Raw genomic sequence first — 20,071 nt, 5'->3', positions numbered from 1 at the left:
CTTGCTCCAAATCAGAACCGTAGGACCTGTGTGTTCACGAAACTCCGTGTGTGTGTGTGTGTGTGTGTGTGTGTGTGTGTGTGTGTGTGTCCTCTTAGCTGTGGCGTTGCCTGAGCACGTGTGTAAGAGGACCTCACAGCTGTATACTTTGTGACATTTCGGCTGGCCAGTTCAGCCGATGACAACATTCCTTCCTGCATTCTTGATCATGTTTGGGCTGAGTTAAGAGTTCCTGTTTAGTTTTGGGATGACTTGGCTGGTTGACTTGGGATGTATTTTTTCTGAGAGAAGAGAAAAACCTATACGGAGACTCTTAATTTAGTTTTCTTCATAAATACTAGGTTTAGCAAGCATTAAGTCAATGTATATGTTCTGATATGCCACAAACATGACTAATCAGTAGTGAAGAATCAAATTTTAAATTATATTTTAATTTCTTAAAGTAGTGCTATACTATAGTTTAAGAAATAGGAGGTGATTGGCAAATTTTCAGCTAAAGTAAACACCTGTCTTATTGGACCAAGGTGAGCGGCTGGACCTGGCTTAGAACGAGGTAGCAGCGTTCCTTCACTATAAACTCAGAATGGAGCCAGGCTCATTTCTTTTTTAATGTAATTATTATTGATTATTTAAAAGCTCTTATATGCTATCTTGCAGTGGTTGAATATTACTTTGAAAAGAGAAAGGGTAGGGAACAGATGGATGAACACAGAAGAGGGAAGGGAAGGAAGGAAGACGGGAAGGAGAGAAGGAAGGGAAGGAGAGAGGGCGGGAGGGAGGGAATGACAGCTACAGGCTTGGCTCAGGGTTGGGGCTCCTGTCACGCCTGGTTCCCGGGATGGAACCAGAGCTACACCACAGCTCTGGGGACCCTCGTCTTCTGCTCCCTTACTTCCTGCACTTCACAGAAGAATCTAGGACACCCCTGGGGGCTTGTGACGAGTGAGAGTCTGAGGGTGCCTCCAAAACAAAACCATACCTACCATTCAGTGGAAACACAAAGTACTGCCCGTGGGCTTCTTACTTAGACTGAGAAAAAGCTGACCTACGACCTGACTCCGTTAGGATGACCTCTGTTAGCAGGCAAGGGCCAAGGCATCTGCTTGACAGACAGCTTTACAGACCAATAGCAGATACCTGTTGTTCTTGTGAAACACCCCACAGGAAGGCCAAGAGTGGCACATGTATGCACACGCATGGCCTTGTACGTTCTTCAATGACAGGGCATGGCAGTGACTTTCCAGGATGATGTTGCCCAAATAAAAGAAGATTACCATCTGATTGACTCATCCTGCGGGACCTGGTTTTCATAAAAATTCAGAGACAGGAGCAGAAAAAGCACTGACAGACGTACAAAGAAGCTTCATCGCATGCTTCATCTTTAATTTCTCCACCCCAGCGCAGAGCACTGGCTGTTAGTAACAGCTCTTAACGTTGGAGCTTATTAGCCAGTCTTGCCGTTTTCCCCCTCTTTTCTCCTTTTTTTCCAAATTTGATCTGGAACGTGCCTTCTCTGTTTCCTTCCAAATCTTAGGAACAGAATAGTACCTTGTTCTGGCTTTGGATTATGTTAAGCGTTCCATGTAACCGGGTACCTTACCTGTAACTGTTCCAAACAAGTTCTCTAATGGGGCCCCAGTGTGTCTCCCAGGAACTGTGATACCACAGTTTTAGTCCAAAAGTAGCACCTGTAAATCTGTCTTTACTCAAAGTTCACTGAGTAATAGAAAAACGATCCCATTTACAGAAGTTAACGACAAGGATCTAAAAATGATCTTAAAAAGAAATCTGAATCTTAGCTGAAGAACATTGTAAGAATTTGCTAATTACACATAAAAGAAGACTTTTAAATGTCAATTCTTTAAAGGTTTAGTGCAATTTCCGTCAAAATTCTTAATGTGGTTTTTCTTTTTTGTTACAAAAAAAGATTATTATAGTGATTCTCTGGCTACACATTTTTAAGAAGGGAAACGATGCACATAGCTTCTGTATTAATACATATTTGATATCTACAGCGATTGGATCATTTTTGCTCTGATCAATATTTTTTCACTTTTCTGTTTTTTTTAATGTGTTGGGGTGACACTGGTTGATAAAAGCACACAGGTTTCAAGTGCACACCTCCATGACATGTCATCTGCACACGGCCTCGCGCGCTCACCACCCAAAGTCAAGTCTCTTCATCCCCATTTGTCCCCCCTTCACCCTCCTCTGCCTCCCCCCAGCCCCCTTTCCTCTGGCTGTCACCACCCTGTTGTTCGTGTCTGTGTGCCATGTGTGCGTATATATTATTTTTTTCCTTAATCCCTTCCCCTTTATTCACCCAGCCCCCAACACACACACACACACACACCCCCGTGACAGCTCTCAGTCTGTTCTAGGTACCCATGACTCTGTTTCTCTTTTGTGTGTTAATTTTTTTTTTTCATTATATTCTACATGTAAGTGAGATTGAATAGTATTTGTCTTTCTCAGGCTGGCTTCATAATTTATTAAGTAGCATAATAATTTCCAGGTCCATCTATGCTGTCAAAAAAGGTAAGATTTTCTTCTTTTTCATGGCCAAGTAGAATTCCACTGTGTAAATGTCCCACAGCTTGTATTTATCCACTCAGCTACGGATGGGCCCTTGGGCTGCGTTTAAATCCTGGCTACTGTAAGTAATGCGGCAGTGAACGCAGGGGTGCATGTATTCTTTTGAATACGTGTTTTGGGTTCCTTCAGATTTATTCCCAGAAGTGGGATCGCTGGGTCATAAGGCAGATCCACTTTTATTTTTTTGAGGTTTCTCCACACTGCTGCCCACAGCAGCCGCACCATCTGCATTCCCACCAGCAGCGCACGAGGGTTCCCTTCTCTCCGCATCCTCGCCAGCACTTGTTGCTTGTTGTTGTGTTGATGATGGCCGTTCTGACAGGAGTGAGGTGATCTCTTGTTGTTTTAATTTGCATTTCTGGGCTAATAATCATTTCAGAGTGTTAAAAATTTTTAATTCTATTTTTATCTAAGTAGTATCAATTTCAGAATATGAATGTTGTCTAGAATCGAATAAAATAGGCGCTCTTTGTACAATGATAGAGAGGACACAAAGTGTTTAGAAAATTATTGGTTCTGTGCAACTACAGCTTTGGAAGTATTTGTACCTTTTATATCAATAATTCCACTCCTAGAAAACCTCTCAAAGCAAATAATCATAAAACAGAAAACAATTATAGGAGTAACCTCATTATAATAAGAACTGGTGTGTTAGAAATGTGTAACCATCAGGGACTAATTAGATAATTCTGACATAACCATTTGGTGGAATATTATGTAGCCCTTAAACTTAGGTTTTCAAAGAATGTGTAATGACTGAGAATGTTCATGTGATGATGTTAAGTAGGTGTTTTAGTGTATACAGCGAACAGGGTGAAAGGCCAGATAGTGCAAATAGTAACAGGAATTTTCATGATTTGGAAGAGTTATAGACAATTTAAACTCCTGTCTTGATATTGTTTCATAGCTTTTGTTGTTGGACAGTAAGATGTTACTTCTATAATCAGAATAATAAACACTAAATGCCCATTTCTTTAGCACATCTTTCTGAATTTGAAATTCAAGTAGACAAATAAGTAAAAATACAGGCTATTTGAAAACTATAGTCAGGTTTCTTTAAATAGATATACAGTTAGATCTAGAACTTTGGATAGAAAGCATTTCTCTCCTTTCTACAGAACATTTACAAAATCATTAATATTTTGACCGTGAAAAAAATCTTACTAAATATTTAGAAATTAAACTGTTTGCTAAATATAAGCCAGTAAAACTAGAAGTTGGCAACCAGAAACTAGCCATAAATATAACTGTCTAAAAATAAGATTTTTTCCTAAATAACTGCTGATTTACAGAGGAAACCACTATATGAATAATACTTTTCTGTGATACTGCAGTCCTTCCCTGTGTGCGGAGAGTACATTTCAGAGCCTGAGGCTGCAGATGGGGCTGGACCTCGTGCGTGCTGGTTTCTCCTCTGCACACACGCCTCGGGTAAATTCTGATTGATACATGAGGCCCAGTAAGAGATTAACAATAATAGGTACGAATAAAATAGAACAATTACAACTATACTGTCATAAAAATCGTGCGAATGTGTTCTCGTGTCTGACTGTTCTGTGATGATACGAGATATCAGAACGTCTACATGCTGAGGTCAGTGACGTCGGGCGGACACACACTCCCTCCCTCACCGTCTCTGTCTCTCCACCAAGAGTTACGTGTGTGTCCTATAAAAATTCATCCTGAGTGCATTTGATTCGAACTGATCTCATCGGATTGAGAGATGCCTTTCATATATTCATTGAATCAGTATTTATTGGTCATCTTCTGGGCAAAGCACACTGTGCCAGCTGCCCTGGGGACACACGGGTGGGTAAGGTGCAGCCTTGAGAAGCTTGTGATAAGGGGAAATAGTTACCAATATTAGAAATAAAATCTTTAAAGTATTTATTTTTTTCTCTAGTAGAGAGCCTTGCACATTTTTAGCTATGGCAACCATTGAAAGAAAAATAATTTGCCCCGGCCAGTGTGGCTCAGTTGGTTGGACCAAAGGGTCATGGGTTCAATTCCCAGTCAGGGCACATACCCACGTTACTGGTTTGATCCCCAGTTGGGATATGTATGAGAAGGCAAACAATCAATGTTTCTCTCCCCACTCCCCTCTCTTTCTGAAAACAGTGAAAAAAATGTTCTCAGGTGAGGATCAAAAGAAAAAAGAAGCTAATCTGAATCAAGTTTATCTTCAAAACTGATCAGTATCAAGACTGAACTTGATCCAGTTTTCTTCACATGCATACTCAAAAAAAAAGATTAACATCAGAGCTATAAGATAAAAATTATGATAATTGCATTGAATCACAGTAATGATTACTACTTTTAAACAGGGACAAAAATGCTGAGTTGATTGGCAAAACACTAATGTTAAATGTATCAGTAATTCTATGATGTTTGCTTTATGCCATCTGGTTTTGCCAAAATATATTTATTCACTTAAAGAATTTCCTTTGGCATAATATATTTCTTCTTTTTTTTTGGCAGGAATTTATTTTATCAGAAGATTATAACAAGATGACTCCTGTGAAAACCTATCAAGGTAGGAACGAGAGCAGCTGTCTCACTGACCTGGACTTGGGAACGATTCTCGATGGCTCCCGCAGCCGCAGGAGGACCTCACCTCAGAACAGTCAGGGGTGGGGGGGTGGCCAAGACAGAGCGAGAATCTGAGGTTACTGTGACCCCAGCAGTGGAAGGAGGGTGCCGAGGCCTGAAGAGGTGAGGTAACTCGCCTGTGGCCCTGCAGCTGGTCACGTGCAGGGCCTGAGCTGGTCGGAGCGGCTCCCGAGCCCACAGCCATTGTCCTTCGGCTTCCCACTCACGTCACCACACCGCTCAGCCGTGGAGACGGGGCCAGTGCTGGGAGGGAGCTGCCTCACGCGGGGCTCAGCTCACTTTCGGTTCCATGCTTTAAAAGACTCGGCGTGTTTAAACAAACATCGAAAGGGAGGGAGTTAGGGTTGGGCTGTGTCTTCAGCACTGACAGTGTGCCATAGGCCGTTTCCTTCCCGTGGCCCAGGAGGGACTTCTGTCAAGGATTTCTTTGTCCAGAGCAGCAGTGTGACGGGATCAGAACATCAGAGGTGGACCGTTCGTCACTTCGAGGTCATCTCACCCCAATCACTTGGCCTTATTTACCCCACATGGCCACCCAGCCTCTCCTTGGACACCCCCAGAGATGTAGCACCCACGCTGGTGTGGGAGAATGCTAAGAACTGGGTGCTTTAGTTGTGGATTGTGAACCAAAATTTATTTCCCTATAGATTTATTAGCTATGCTTATCAGGTATTTTTGTGTAACTGTGTCTATTGAGTACCAGTCAATAACTGAGGATTATAATCGTGAACAAGACATGTAGTATCTGCCTATACGTGGTTTATAATCATGTGGCCGAAACAGAAAGGCAGGCAGGTCATTGAAATGGTCAGGATAAGGGAGCATTTGAGATTTTGCTCCCTGGCATTTGTCGTCAGTTTGGCACAATAAACTCCTATAAAATTTTTAAAAATAATGCTATGTGCTAAGTGTTAGAATGCTCCCCTGTTGGTTTGCTCAGCCAACCAGAGCTACAAAAACGAAGTATTCTCTCTCTTACGCATGACAGCTTTGTAGTGATGTTAAAAGAGCCACAAAAATTCCAACCCTTTCCATTTTTTCCCTTCTCTTTTCTAGCCTCAGCATTTTATATTTTCCTTCCCATGACCCGAGTTTTTGTTCTTTAAAATTCTTTTTAATTGTCTTGGTCACAAATGTTGGGATATCGTGTTGTACTGTTGGGGCCATTTTACAAATGTGATGCACCGGGGTATGCAGCCTCTAAGGCGGCTCCTAATGACCTTGGCCCCATGGCATTCCTGCCTGTCTCCCTGAGTCAGGGCTGGGTCGGAAGTACGGCAGGTGTTGAATATCACTCCTGAGATGGGATCACAGAGACCGGGCTTCCCGCTTGCCCTCTCCTGCCCCTGCTCCCTGTTCCCTTGGAAGCCAGCTGCCATGCTGTGCGCCGAGGCTGTCGGGGACCAGGTCGTGTCAACGCTGGGGGACAGGGCTCGCAGTCAGCTCCCGCCTCTGTCAGCCTTCCGGACGAGGCCACAGCCCACACCGCAGTCCCGTCCCCTGAGAGACCCGCATCACAGAAAAACTGGGACGTGCCCCTTTGGAGTGGCATACCCCCGCCGCCGATGGTGGCCCCTTTCCTAGCCCGCGCCTGCTGTTTGGGGAGGGACAGATGGAGAGAGCGCTGCGTCCCCATGGCCCACGCCTTCCCAGCCTCCTGCAGGGGACCTCACGGCTGTTCTCCTGCCCCTTGGTTTTCAGCGCATCAGAGCAGAGTGACAATGGTCCTCTTCGTGCTGGAGCTGGAGTGGGTGCTGAGCACGGGCCAGGACAAGCAGTTTGCCTGGCACTGCTCGGAGAGCGGCCGCCGCCTGGGAGGCTACCGCACCGGGGCCGGGGCCTCGGGCCTGCAGTATCCTTTGCTGGAGGGAGTTCCTCGGTGGGGACTCAGCTGGTGACTTCTTTCTTTCCTGAAAATTTGGGGTATGTGCAACTTGAAGGTTGTTTTATTTTTAATTTGCCGGCTTGCCCTGCTGATTAAGATACTCATAGGCTTTTCTGATGAACAAATCCTCGAGTAGGAGGAGTAAAGTGAAGTTATTTCACCTAAAGTAACGGAGCCTCCTGAATGAGGTTGTGGCCCACTGCGGCCCCAAGCCTGATGGACCAATTCTCTCCCATGTGATTCATCCAAGCCAGCAAGCGACAGAATGAATCCCATTGATCAGAATTGTTTCTCTTCTTTCTGGCCTTTGAGTGGAGAGTACATACGCAGTGAAAATAACCAAAAATAAAGCAGAGGAATAAAGGAAGAAAAAGAGACTGACCAGGTTACAGATTGAATTATCAATTTCTGAATAACCTCGAAAGCTTTGGTTGCTTTAGCTAAAGATCTGAAGCTTTGAATATTAAATGGCCTATAATACCAACGATGACAACCGCCACAATAATAATGATGGAGAGAAAAAGAATAGCTTACCTTTGCGGTCGCTGAGTTTATATAGTGCTTCCATCTAACGTTCCTTTGTTCACCGTGAATACCGTAAGGTGAAGCAAAAACAAAAAGACCTAACTCAATTTTCAGGGTGTAGAAATCAAGGCTCAGAGAGGCTCAGGTAGCTTAGGTGGCTTGTTCAAGGTCACATGACCGCTGCCTGGCAGCACCAAGAAATACAGCCATTTCCTTCCCCCACTGTACTTCCTAGTCTGTAAATCTGCCGGTGCTTTCTCCGGCCTCACCTTTTGGTCTAGCCATTGGGCCATGTTTGATCCCGCTTCTCAGGCTTCCACAGAATAATTCTGGCAGGCTCCCTTTGAAGGTTCTGTCCATGTTGGAGACATTTTCAAGATGTCACCCTGTGGAGTGAAACATCTTTCCAGCAAGCAGCCCCTTGGATCTAGTCCTGTTCAGGGAAAAGCGTGCTGGAAGGCTACTAAGATTATCTTGATTTTCATATTTCCTCATATCATACTTAGCGCCAGTCACTCTGGTTTGAGGTTTTACTATATAATTTTATTTCAACCCTCTTCCAGATACTTCTCGCTGGGTTCATTTTTTTGTAGAGAACTCTGTTATTTACCTGCAGTTCTAAAACCTGCGGGGTGTATGTTTCTTTCATCTGTGTTCTTATAATTAATCAAGATGAATTGAAGGTGATCTTATTTCATGTAAATCTTAATATAGTTTTACATATAGTTACTCGTTTGTAGAGTGTAACTTTCCTCCTTTGTTCTGGAGACTGGGAGAATTTGTTATGCTTTATTCTCCTTCAGTTTTTAAAATAATTCTTATTATGAGAATTTTCAAAACATGTAGCAAATTGGAAAACACAGTATAATAGACAGCCGCACACCGGATCACTGAGGTCCACTGTAGACTCTCCTCTCCCTTTTTGCTCCCTCTCTCCTTTGCTGGAGTGTTTGAAAACAAGTCCAGACCGTACCTACTTCATTGTGCACCTCTGAAAAAACGGGGAGTTTTTTCCATAATCATAATGCTGTTACTACTCCTAAAAATTTATCATCACTCCTTGAGGTTGTTGAATAATCAATCCATTTCTGAAGGTTTCCTTGCTGTTTCTAAAACAGCTTCTGCAGTGATTTTGTTTGCTTTTGGGTCCAGACAAGGTCCGCACGCCGGACCAGGTGGGTCATACCTACTCCTGCCTCCGCCGAGAGCGGGGACCCCGCCTCTTCTATGCCACTGTGGAGGCGCTGAGTCAGTCCTCTTCTAGACAGCCCCCCACTCTGCGTTGAGCTCTGCTTCCCAGGGTTGTCATTTAACTGTTCCTCGTTTGACACTGGAAGTTGCCTCTGAAATCTTGATTGCGTTCAGATTCAGCTTTGGCAAGCACACCCAGTAAGAGCGCTGTGTGCTCCATATGGCTTCCCGGCAGGAAGCGCGTGTTCTTCCAGCGAGGCCGGGACGGGCCGCGGGCCGCCGCGCTGGCCGCCCAGAGCCGCTGGTGGGGCGATCTCTCTCGTCCACTGCCGACAGTGTTCCAGCGTGGCGACTTCCTAACCCTGTCATTTTCACACGTGTATTAGTTCTAATTCTTCTGTAAGGGAGAGCTTCACCTCCTTGAACTGGGGCTGTTTGAGTTTCCGGAAATGCAGTGATACAAGAAAAGCAACATAAATTCTTCATTATTTCTCTAATTACTCGTTTTCAGATAGAGATTTAGTGCCCTGGTTACCTCCCATAGGGATCTTTTATAACTCAGAGTTTGTTTGTTGTTTAAATAATATATTCCGTATATTTCAACAGATTGCCTGTTTTTATGCTCATATTGTTCCATCTTTGGCCAGTAAGAGCCCCATAATATTGGCTCGTCTGTCCTTTTTTTTTTTTTTTCCTTGCTAAATAAAACCAAACTTCTATTTACACCAAAGAATTCCCACGCTGAGTCTTCCTTGTATGAAGGATAAAGTATTATATATATATATACACACATCCACATGCACATCCACACACACAGCAGGGCCACAGCAAGGGCTGGCGGGGCCGTCACGGGAGCGCATAGTTCCCCACAATTACAGCTCTACCGGCTCGCTGTCCCTGGGGGCCATGGCTCTGCTCCAGCCTCTCAGATACACTCACAAGGCTGAGGGGCAGGTCTTCTCTCTGCACGACACGTGAGGAAAGGAGAAGCAGGAGGGAATGAAGGTGGAAAGCTGGAAATGAAACAGTTTAGCCACGTCTCCCAGTAGCTCTTAAAGCGCCGTCACTATAAAACCCGTGTAGACAGACAGTGTGTTCTCTTTCATAAAAAGCAACCAAGTTCTACCCAGTAACTAACAATTCAACAGGGAGAAGTCAAAGAAAATTGAACCAGATTCTGCCTCCCCCTCCTACCAGCTATAGAGCGTGCAGAGATGACCCTGGAGGGGCCCGAGATAGGGAGCCTGGGAGGGAGGGTTGTCATGCTCTAAACTGAACTGGAACTCAACTTTAAGTGAGTTGGAATCAGGGTTAGGTCAGGAAGACCTGATGATCCCTGTGTTTTTTTGATAAAACCACATAGCTCTGACAGCTTTCTTGCTTTCTGACAAGTTCATCTGGTTCCTTCCTGTCCCTGTCCTGCATTCAGCTGCTGCTTTTAGTGTTTAGAGAGAGCTAAGAAAACATATGTGTGTGCATTTTTAAAAAGAAAATACAGTAATCCCTCTCTACATTGCGGTTCACTTATCGCGGCCTCACTGTGTCTCGGGATTTTTAAAAATATTATATTTAATTATTTACCGCGGACTTTTCACTGCATCGCAGGATTTTCGGTACTGTACAGTAAATACTAAAATAAATGTAAGGTTCCTACTTTGTGGATTTTCACATATCGTGGGGGTGGGGTGGTCTAGAACATAATACCCGCAATAAGTGAGGGATCACTGAAATTATACATAACATTTCTAGTTCGGATTCAACATTATGAGATTTTTACTTTATTTTTGTACTTAATTCCTATCTTGGGCTGAAAATCTTGGTTCCTAACACATTAACATAATTCCTTATTTGCTTTGTCATATGGTTTATCTACGTTGTTTTAAAACACTAGTAATATAACAACAAAAGTACTGAATGAGATTTTAGATCTCTTTACCGTCCTCTTTTCCTTCGATTATATTCTACAAAGGACACACAGTCAAGATGCTGTGTTTTCAAGTCACTTGAAATAATTCTGTTAACTGTGTGCTTTTATCACCAATTTGATATTTTGGTTCATTCATTTCACATTATTGTCACCTGAAGGGATTTTTTTTGTTTAATTTTATAAATATTTTTAATGTGTAAAGTGATTACAAGATTCCAAAATGGGAACTACATAATGAGAGAGAAGTCTCACTCTGCTTCTGTCCCCCGGCTCGTCTGACCCATCCCCACAGGCAGCCCTTTTTGTTAGACCCTGACCTACCCTTCCAGGGCTTCCTTTTCTAACTACGCGCGGACACACACATATTAATGTTTTCTCCCCTTTCCACACAAAGGTGGTACAGCATGTAAACTCTCATATACCTTGGTTTTTTCCCCACTTACTAATATATCCTGAAAGTTGCTCTGTGTCCATTTGCCTGTGGCATGGAGGTCTTTTTCTCCCTTCTGCGTGGTATTCTATTGCATGGATGTGTCCTAAGTCCCTGCTTGAAGGACTTTCGGGTGTTCTCAAACTTGAGCGGTCATAGTGTCAGATGGAGAGAAGAGCCGCACACGTGTGTCCTTTTGTACTTTGGCCGGTGCATCTCCAGGACAGATATCCAGAGGTGGGCTTGCTAGGCATCATCAACTCGAAAATCTCTCTAGAGACTCAGCACCTTGGGTTTTTACTGGGGACTGGTCACGGAGGCAGCCTCTGCGTGGCATGTACCAGACTTTCAGACTCCAGAAGGAGAGCGTCTCTCTGCCGTAAGCCATATTGTCTGTGCAGGCAGGGCACAGGGAGCCCCTTGTCTGTGAATGGTGGAGTCCCTCCTGGATCCCAGGTTCCCAGACGCCATGCCAGGCTTTCAGGCAGCCTTTCGAAGGAGAAAAGCCGGACCTGCTAGGTGAATGCTCTTCTGCATAACACCATCTCCACTTCTTGAACTATTCATGTATTTTGCCTATCTTTCTATAGCCTTTTTCTTGATTGCTCTTTTTATGTGTTAGGGATTTGGTCTTTTTTGTTTTTACTTAAGTTGCAAATATTTTTTCCCAATTGGCTTTTAGCTTTGCTTCTGTATTTGTTGGTTGGTTGTGGTTTTGAATAGTAATAGTTTTTTCCACTCCAAGATCATAAAGGTACTCTTCCATCTAGAACTTACATTTTTATTTTTTTACATTTAGATCTCCAGTTCATTTGGAATTTGTCCTGGTATATACTGGGAAATACAAATCCTAGTTAATTTTTCCAAATGACTATCCACTTTGTGCCAGTATCTTTTTTTTTTAACTCCATCTTTTTCTTATCATTTGAAGAGCCACCTTTATTAGACGTGAAGCAAGTTTCTATATGCTTTTGGGTCTATTTCTGTACTTTCTGTTCTGTTTTGTTGGTCCATATGTCCATTTATGCTCCAGTACCACATTTTTAGTTAAAGAGACTTTATAACATGTTTTAATATCTGATAGGGCTAAGCCTTCACCATCACATACCATATTACTATTATTTTCAGAATATTTCTGGCTCTTCTTGCTTATTTACTTTTCCATATAAACTTAAGAATGAACATATCTAGCTCTGGGAAAAGACATGTTGATGTTTTTATAGGGATTATATTAAATGTATAAATTCATGTTGTGGGAATTGACATCGTTATCACATTGAGTCTCACTGTCTAATAGCACTGCGTCTTTCTTTTCATTTTATGTCCATTTTTGTATCTTTCAGCACGATGCCCACGTTGTCCTCATCTATCACTTTTGTAAATTCCTCCACGCAATTTTGAGAAACAATCCTTAACGCTTATATGACAGATTTGATGTGGAAACCCGGCACGTGTTTATTGGCGATCACTCGGGCCAAGTAACGATCCTCAAACTGGAGCATGAGACCTGCGCCCTGGTCACGGCGTTCAGAGGACACACAGGTGGGAGCAAAGCGGGCCTCCCGCGCTGCGTGCTTTCTTGGTGACCTGTGCGGTCTGGTGTGCAGAGAACAGGCTGTGGAAGTGACAGGGTGCACTCCAGGCTTGTGCCCGGAGGTGCGTGTGGCACACGCAACTGATTTCAGAACGGGTCAGGAAGGGACAATGTCTAAAGTTTTCAACAGCAGTCCAGGCAAAAGAGGAATCCATCCATTCTGAAAAGAGGGGGATTTGGCTCCTTGTCGTGTTGCCCTGGAGAAAGCTGGGGTTGGCACATGTTACAGAGACATTGCACGAGGCTCCGTGGCCACCACGCAAACCCCCTGAAAGCCAAAGGGACAGCTGCCCCAGGCTGTCCTTGCTGTCCTTGGATCGAGGAGATGTGGGCGAGACAGACTCCCGTCTCTGGGACTCATGGAATGAAAAGTATGTTCCCCATGGGTGGCCGGGCTGCACAAAAGGTAGAAGTTCCTCGTTAGCGGCCCTGCCTTTGGGGCTCTGCTCAGAGTTACCTGAACAAGGTGCCCCGATATAAAACACCCATATTTAGGCTTTGAAGGTCTTGAACAGGTGATGAGGATTAATTTTTTACTAGTATTTTTAATATGTGATGTTAACCTTGGAAAATAAGTCACTGTGTGTTTTCGTGGGTTTTTTTAATGGGCGTCTGCAGATTCCACCCGTCGTTGAGTACAGAACAAGGTTAATATTGAGTTTAGACATCATGTAAGAACAAAAGTAGGTGAATGAGGATATAAAGTGGGAAAGTACTTAGATCATAAGGGGTTTCCTAAAGGGAAAGAAAGGGAAGTGAGAATATTAAATCCAGGGGAAAGACTCTGAAAAGATCGTCTGAGTCATCTCTGCCTCTGGCCACTTGCTCTTGTCCTTGTGGAGAAGTCCGGCCTGTGGTCCCTCGCTGCCCTGTGCTTCCCAGCACGGGGCCCCTCTGCTCTTCCTTCCTGGCGAGTGTGGTCCGTGCTTCTGTCCCTGTCCCTGCCCTCTCCTCGGGCTGTCAGCCACTGGGCCGGGACCCAGCCGCAGGCTCCACTGAGTCTTAGCCCGCCCTCCCCAGTGCAGACTCATCCTCCTAAGTCCGTGTCAGACCTGCCCTGTGACCCCTCCACGTAGTTCCTCTGCAGACACTCAGCGCTCTCCTCCCATTTCCCCGAAATGGAGGAAATGCTTTCTGTCACCTAGAACGTCCGATGCCCTGGAGCCCACAGGGGTGGCAGCCCCGGCTCTCATTCTCCTGTCACGGAGGGCGAGGAGGGCACCCTGGGTGTGCAGCTGAGCGGGAGGAGCGCGGCAGCATTGCTGCGGAGCGTAGGCTACCTGGACCGAGATGGGGGCCTTCCCCTGCCCCCAGGGGTGTTCGGCAGAAAGGCCCATTCGTCAGGCAGCTCTGTGTGCAGACAGATGCAGGGCCCTCCTGGGAAGGCAGGGGCTGTGCAGTCCCCGCGTTTCCTCCCGCTCCGGTCCCCTCCGTGGCTCCTGGGGGGCCCCACCTGCCCGCTGGGCCCCAGCTCCCAGGCTCTGCCAAACGCCCCGCCTCTGTGGTGGTGCTTTATGGCCCTGGTTTATTGTCCTCCGGTTCCTCTCTGCCATCCAAGCACCAGGCTAGGTGAGTGACCCTCTGCGGGGCCCCTGCTGTGTACCGGGCAGTGTGCACTGTGCTCGAATGCAAAGACAGGTGTCAGCAGCGACATTTATAATCCTGCCAGGTTTGCTACGGTGGGTGAGGGTGCCAGTGAGTCACGCACAGAGGCCGCATCCTCACTGAGACGGGGTGGGGGAGGCTTCCTGCAGGAGGGGACTCCGGAGCTGCGCTGGGAAGGGGGAGAAAAGTTACTTGGACGATGCAAGGCAGGCCCAGCCCTGCAGGCAGAGGGGGCAGTGGTGCATCACTGCCGGCCCCTTGAGAAGATGGCTCCGCCAGGTACAGCGGGCGTGTGCTGGTCCTCAGAGCCCGCCCCGTCCCCTTAACGTCCGCGTGTGCTGGCGTTGGGGCTGGGTTTTTCCTGACTGAGCACCGTGCCTGCTGTGCAGAGGATGCCCAGTCACTGCCCAGTGAACTGCCCTGAAATGAATGCTGTGGTTCCCAGTCTCTAAGCCAAACCTCCAGCGGGCCCCGTGGTTAGGCCATTTCCAGGGAGCTGGGATGGGAACCTCAGGTTGTTTGTTCACATTCCAAGCCCCATCCTGTTGCCTGGCTTCCGACTTTTCCTTTCAGCTTTTCCACTCTCACGGGAGAGTGGTGTGATGCTCTGAGCCGTGGGGCAGTGGGGGGCACTGGTGAGTGTACCCTGCCTTGCTTTAACCTGATCCTCTTATTGTTTTCGTCCTGACTCTGCTCTGAAGAGCTCCTCTTCTCAGCTCTGGCCCCTTACAGCCTGGCTCGGTGTGGGAAAACTGGAGATCGGACTTGTTTCTGAAACTTCAGCGGATCCCCTAAGGGCTGGGGGAGCCCCCTGGCTGCCGGCTGGCGCTGACTCACGCGGACACTGTCAGATGCAGCCTCGGTGAGGGCCCCTGTGCCCCAGCAGCAGCGCCCGGCGCCAGTCTGTGTGCCCGTGAGATACTAACTCGCCTCATCCCAGCAAAGCTGCGACCAGCACCAGCCCTCGCTCACAGACAGGCTTCTAAAGCACCAAGACATGAAACAGCTCGCCCAGAGGCCACAGACCTGAGGATAGAGCTGGCATTCGAGCCCAGAGTCTGGTTCCAGAGCTTCCGTGCTTACAGGACCACGTGCAGACGTCCCGTTCCTTCACCGCCGATCACCCGCATCCTCTAGCCGCCAACAGAACAGGCCGGCGGCCTCGGGGTGCAGTGCGTGGCTGTGGGCGGGTGCGGGGAGAAGCCCTGGGGCAGTTCCGTTTCAGTATTTCCCCGGGTTTTCTGATAGGAAGAAAAGCCTAACCGTTCTTTCTGTCAGCACCCACCACTATTTAAATCCGACCTGAAGCCCCAAAGAACCCGACTCACCCATTTTATGTGCCGGCGTCGTCTGTTCGGGTGCCTTTACAGACACCGTAGGCCGGTGGCCGATGACCGGCAGGTGTTCGCTTATCACAGTTCTGGAAACTGGGAGGCCCAGGATGGAGGCTCTGTTAGCCTGGGCGTTGGTGGGGCCCACTTCCTGCTTCAGGGGCCTCGCCCCAGCCTCCCTTAGCAGAGGTGGGCGAGGGAGCTCTCTGGGGTCTCCTGTGTAAGGGCACTAATCCCACTCATGGGGAGGAGGGGCACAAGCGCAGGTCATATATGGGAGACCATGCCTTTGTCATCTTTCTCTTTTCTGTCCCCTGAACCCTAGTGGCCCAACCAGTCCCGCAAGACCACCTGCAGCGCTCCTCCTTCAGATGAGCGTTCCCCAACCAAAGGTGCGAGTAATAGGCTAGGTGGAGGCGGGCCCAGGGGCCGCACTGCGTAGCCAGAGAAAAGGGTCGTGGGACTGTGTTATGTGCTAAGAACAAAGCAAAGTCATCCGTTTGTGCTCGCTCCCGCGTTCAGCTGTTGGCTCGTTTGTCTGTGCTCATCGGGTGCTTCCTGTAAGAGGTAGAAGTCTCGTCCAGGGGACGCTTTGGTGAGTCAGCCAAAACCCGGCCCTCCCAGAGCTCGTATTCTGTCAGGGCAGGAAATGATAAATCAATGCGTGATCTATTGTTGTGCTCTCCGGAGAAGGGAAAGAATGAGGAGGAGGTGAGGCAGTGGTCCAGGGAGCACTGGCGGAGGGAGGCGGTGTTTGATCCGGGACTTGCGTCAAATGAGGGGACGAGCCAGTGGTAATCCAGGGTCCTCGCACATAGAAATTAATAAGAACTTGGGGGCCTATTCCAGTATAAACAATTGAATAAGTAGGGATGAGGTGTAAGTTCTTCCTTATAGTGTGACTCCAATTAAAAAGTGTAGAGAGCAATGATAATAGAAAAAACACAGCTTGGCAATCACCACAGTCATACTTGTTTCCGATAAGACTCATCAATGAATACTAAAATTATTGGGTGGAAATATAAAAGGAAATGGAATATTTACATAGTTTCAAAGCGTCTCCGCCATTTGTTGAGCATGCCTTGGTGTCCGGTACCACGTGCGCGCCACAGGCCAGAGCCAGCCGACCGAACGGGCCTCGTTCCTTCTGTTAGTGAATGGTGTTTAGAAGCCAAAATCTGGGAGCTGTAGGAGTCCATGAGGGGTCATTGCTTCTAGGCCCTCTCAGCGGACAGCTAAAAAAATACACGTGTACTCACACGTCTCTCACTACTTCTGCACGTTCTGTGATTTCATACTGATAAGTCCAATTCTAGCCTAACACCAGAGAGATCATTCTAACCTTCCCCCTCCTGTTAACAGTAGTGAGAAACTCAGCTCTCATTACCCTCAATACATTGATTTAGTTAACCCTAGAATTCACACAGAGTAGTTTAACAACTGTTAACCTATATAACACATAGATTACCAGACGGGGCCCAGCCCAGAGCGGGCCTGCCCCAGGTCGGCTGGTGGTGTGTTGGTTCTTGACTTTGTGCAGGAAAAATCTTACATCACAAGTCTAATTGGTTTTGAGGGTGCATTTACTGAAGCTGGGGACAGTGAAACAAGGAGGGCTTAGCATAGAAGAAGCAGCAGGGGGCCCTGGGCAGGGCTCTGCTTCGGCTCCCTCGAAACACTGCAGGAAAGGAGTGAGCCCAGGCGGGGCTGCTGTCGGCCCCTGGGAAGTCAGGGAAAAGGGGGCCTTGGGGACAGGATCTGGGGTTCAGCCTGGAGTGGGCTGCCGCTGCCCACGCTCCCCTAGTTGCAAGTCTCGTGGGGACCCTCAGAGTCTAGGAGGAAGTAGAAAGTTCATGCCTAAGAAGGGGCGTGAGCGTGCTTTAGAGCAGGGGGTACCGGTCTTCGTTTGGAGAGGTTTTTTTTGTTCCTGCAGATGAGAATCTTAGGGGAGGGTTTCAGCAGAATGTGCATCCGCTCTCCAGGTGTGTGTCTAACATGCTGATGCGTCAGAACGAGCACACGGGGGCTTGGGATCGGTCTTCGGTCTGCTTTACTGTTTTACTTCTGTCTCGGGTCTGTCTGGCTCTACTGCGGTGTCTGTTACTCGCTCCCCTGACTTCACCTGCCCTTGGCCTTAGCTGGCACAAACGGCACTAGTCGGGTCTCTGTTCCCTATTTTCCCAGACCAGCGAGATTTAAGCTATGTGTTCTCTGGTTAGGGAGGAAGGGAAGAAACCGTTTGCTGTCAAGTGTCCTTCGGCTGGGAAGATCAGGTCTTGGGATTCACCAGCTGGCTGTTCAGTTGTTGAAATTGTTTGGCCTTGTTTAACTTTCTTGTCTTGGTTTCCCCATCCCGCTTGCCCAGGAATTTTCCAAGCTCCTTACTCTCCTGCCATCCTGTGAAATGCAACCCTACTACCTGGAGTGCTAGTTTGTGTACAGACGTTTTTATATTTAGCCTACTGACGTTTTCCAAAGTTACCTTTCTCACTTCTCCCCCGGCCCCGCTTTGGTGTGGTTGTACCATTCATTTGTAATACGGCCAGGTTCACTTGTTTCTATTTACATTGCATCATGGGTCCATCACACAGACACACAGACACACACACACACACGCCTTCTTGACTTTAATTATTTACTTGTTTATGAAAACGTGAAACACACACATCGCTCTAAAACTCAGAACCAAAGAAAAAACTATGGAAGGTGTCGCTCTCCTGCCTCCCTTCTCCCCAGCCTTGCCCGCACGCCTGCTTCAGTGAATCTCTTTAATTTCTCATTTGCCTTTTGTGTCCTTAGATGAAAGGTAGCATAACAGAGATACTTCTTTTGCACATTGTCTTTTTCGCTTTACAGCATTTCCTGGAAATCACTTTCCGTCCATCCGAGAGACCCTCGTTCTTCACAGCTACGCGGTGCCCGGTGTGAGTGTGACCCGGTTCCCTCACCCACGTTCGCGGGAGCACTGAGGTTGTCCCCAACGTTTAGCTACTTCAGACAGTGCCGAAATGAAGAGCCTTGTGCATGGGTGGCTTTTCTATTACTCGGTGGCTGTGGAGACAGCAGATCCTTCAAGATGCATTCCTAGACGTGAGATTGCAGGTGCCGAGCGGAGGGCGTGTGTCGTTTTGTTGGACGTGACCTGCCGCGCTTGGCTGGTTTGCGTTCTCGTCAGCAGTGGTGACTTCCGCAGCCTGACGACGAGATGTGTATCGTCGCCCTTACTTCTCCCGTCTGCGAGGGGCTCACACACAGGCAGCAGCAGAGGCAGTGAGATGTATTTTGGAGGAAAGCCCAGTTCAGAGTTTATGATGGGTTGCTTTGGAGGCTAAGTTCTGTTTAAACACCAGGCATCAATATTAACGGTCTAAACCAGTAACTTCTTTTCATTCTTATGACATTTATGAAACTTGTGGTGACTCTCACCTTCTTCTTTCGCCAGCCTTATTGTAACATAGTGATTCCTCACTTTTCGCGGGTATTATGTTCTAGACGCCTCACCCCCACCCCCAGCGATAGGTGAAAATTCACGAAGTAGGAACCTTACATTTATTTTAGTGTTTATATATATTTTAAGGCTTTATAAACCCTTCCCACACACTTATCAACCATTCCCGTTTTCTTATTAACCTTCCCCACTCCCTTATTAACCTTTTCTACACTTTTATAAACACTACTTGTGTTCTTAAACATTCTACACTCTTAAACCTACGTCACTTTAACAGCATACATATACAGTACCGCAAAGTCCCGCGATACAGCGAAAAATCCACGATAAATAATCAAATATAATATTTTTCAAAGCCCTGCAGTACAGTGAGGCCTTGGTAAGTGGACCGCGACACAGAGGGGCCACTGCAGTCCAGAAACCACACGGCATTGGGAGAAGTCAGGCTCACGGCCCTGGCCAGTCGCTGTCAGCCTTTCAGGGCCGTGACGCAGCAGCAGTTGATGTTCCGCTCGTGCATCTACCCCGCACGGGGTTGTGAATCTGTAGCTCCTTCCACGTGGTGACCCGAGGACATGGTGGTTTCTCCAGGCCCCACAGTCTTGGCATCCACTGAGGGGAAGTGGACAAGAGCCATCTTCACTGCCTGGGCCCAGGCGGGATGCAGATTACTACTACTTCTCCATCCTTCCGAGGCTCCTTTCTGGGTTCTGGGGCTGAGAACGGGTCGCACGCCCCTCAGGGAGTGGGGACCTGGCGGGCCGGCAGCTTTCCAGGTGGTGCCCTCTGTGGAGGGGCTGCGAAGTCGGGGGGACAGTTAGGTCCCTCTGCCTTGGGCGGCTCCCAGAACAAGCCATTCACGTCTGCGTGGGAAGTCACAGCGTGTTTTGCAGAATGGAATGCTATCTTCAGCTATTACATGGCCAAGTA

At 47.2% G+C, this 20,071-nt stretch overlaps 1 protein-coding gene across 1 annotated transcript in view; it reads left to right on the top strand.

Moving 5' to 3' along the window:
- The window catches only part of WDFY2 (WD repeat and FYVE domain containing 2), a 104,391-nt gene that overhangs the window by 64,175 nt on the left and 20,145 nt on the right, over positions 1–20,071 (top strand). Inside the window, exons 4-6 of the mRNA XM_090258960.1 lie at positions 5,074–5,128; positions 6,907–7,057; positions 12,593–12,705. Of these exons, the coding sequence (XP_090115086.1) occupies positions 5,074–5,128; positions 6,907–7,057; positions 12,593–12,705 (319 nt within the window). The remainder of the gene's footprint in view (positions 1–5,073; positions 5,129–6,906; positions 7,058–12,592; positions 12,706–20,071) is intronic.

This window comes from Furipterus horrens, unplaced genomic scaffold, assembly GCF_987537825.1.
Source record: "Furipterus horrens unplaced genomic scaffold, mFurHor1.1.pri manual_scaffold_12, whole genome shotgun sequence".
Classification (NCBI taxonomy): Eukaryota; Metazoa; Chordata; class Mammalia; order Chiroptera; family Furipteridae; genus Furipterus; species Furipterus horrens.
Note: the sequence above shows the minus strand (reverse complement) of the source record. Positions and strands in the feature narration are given on the sequence as shown.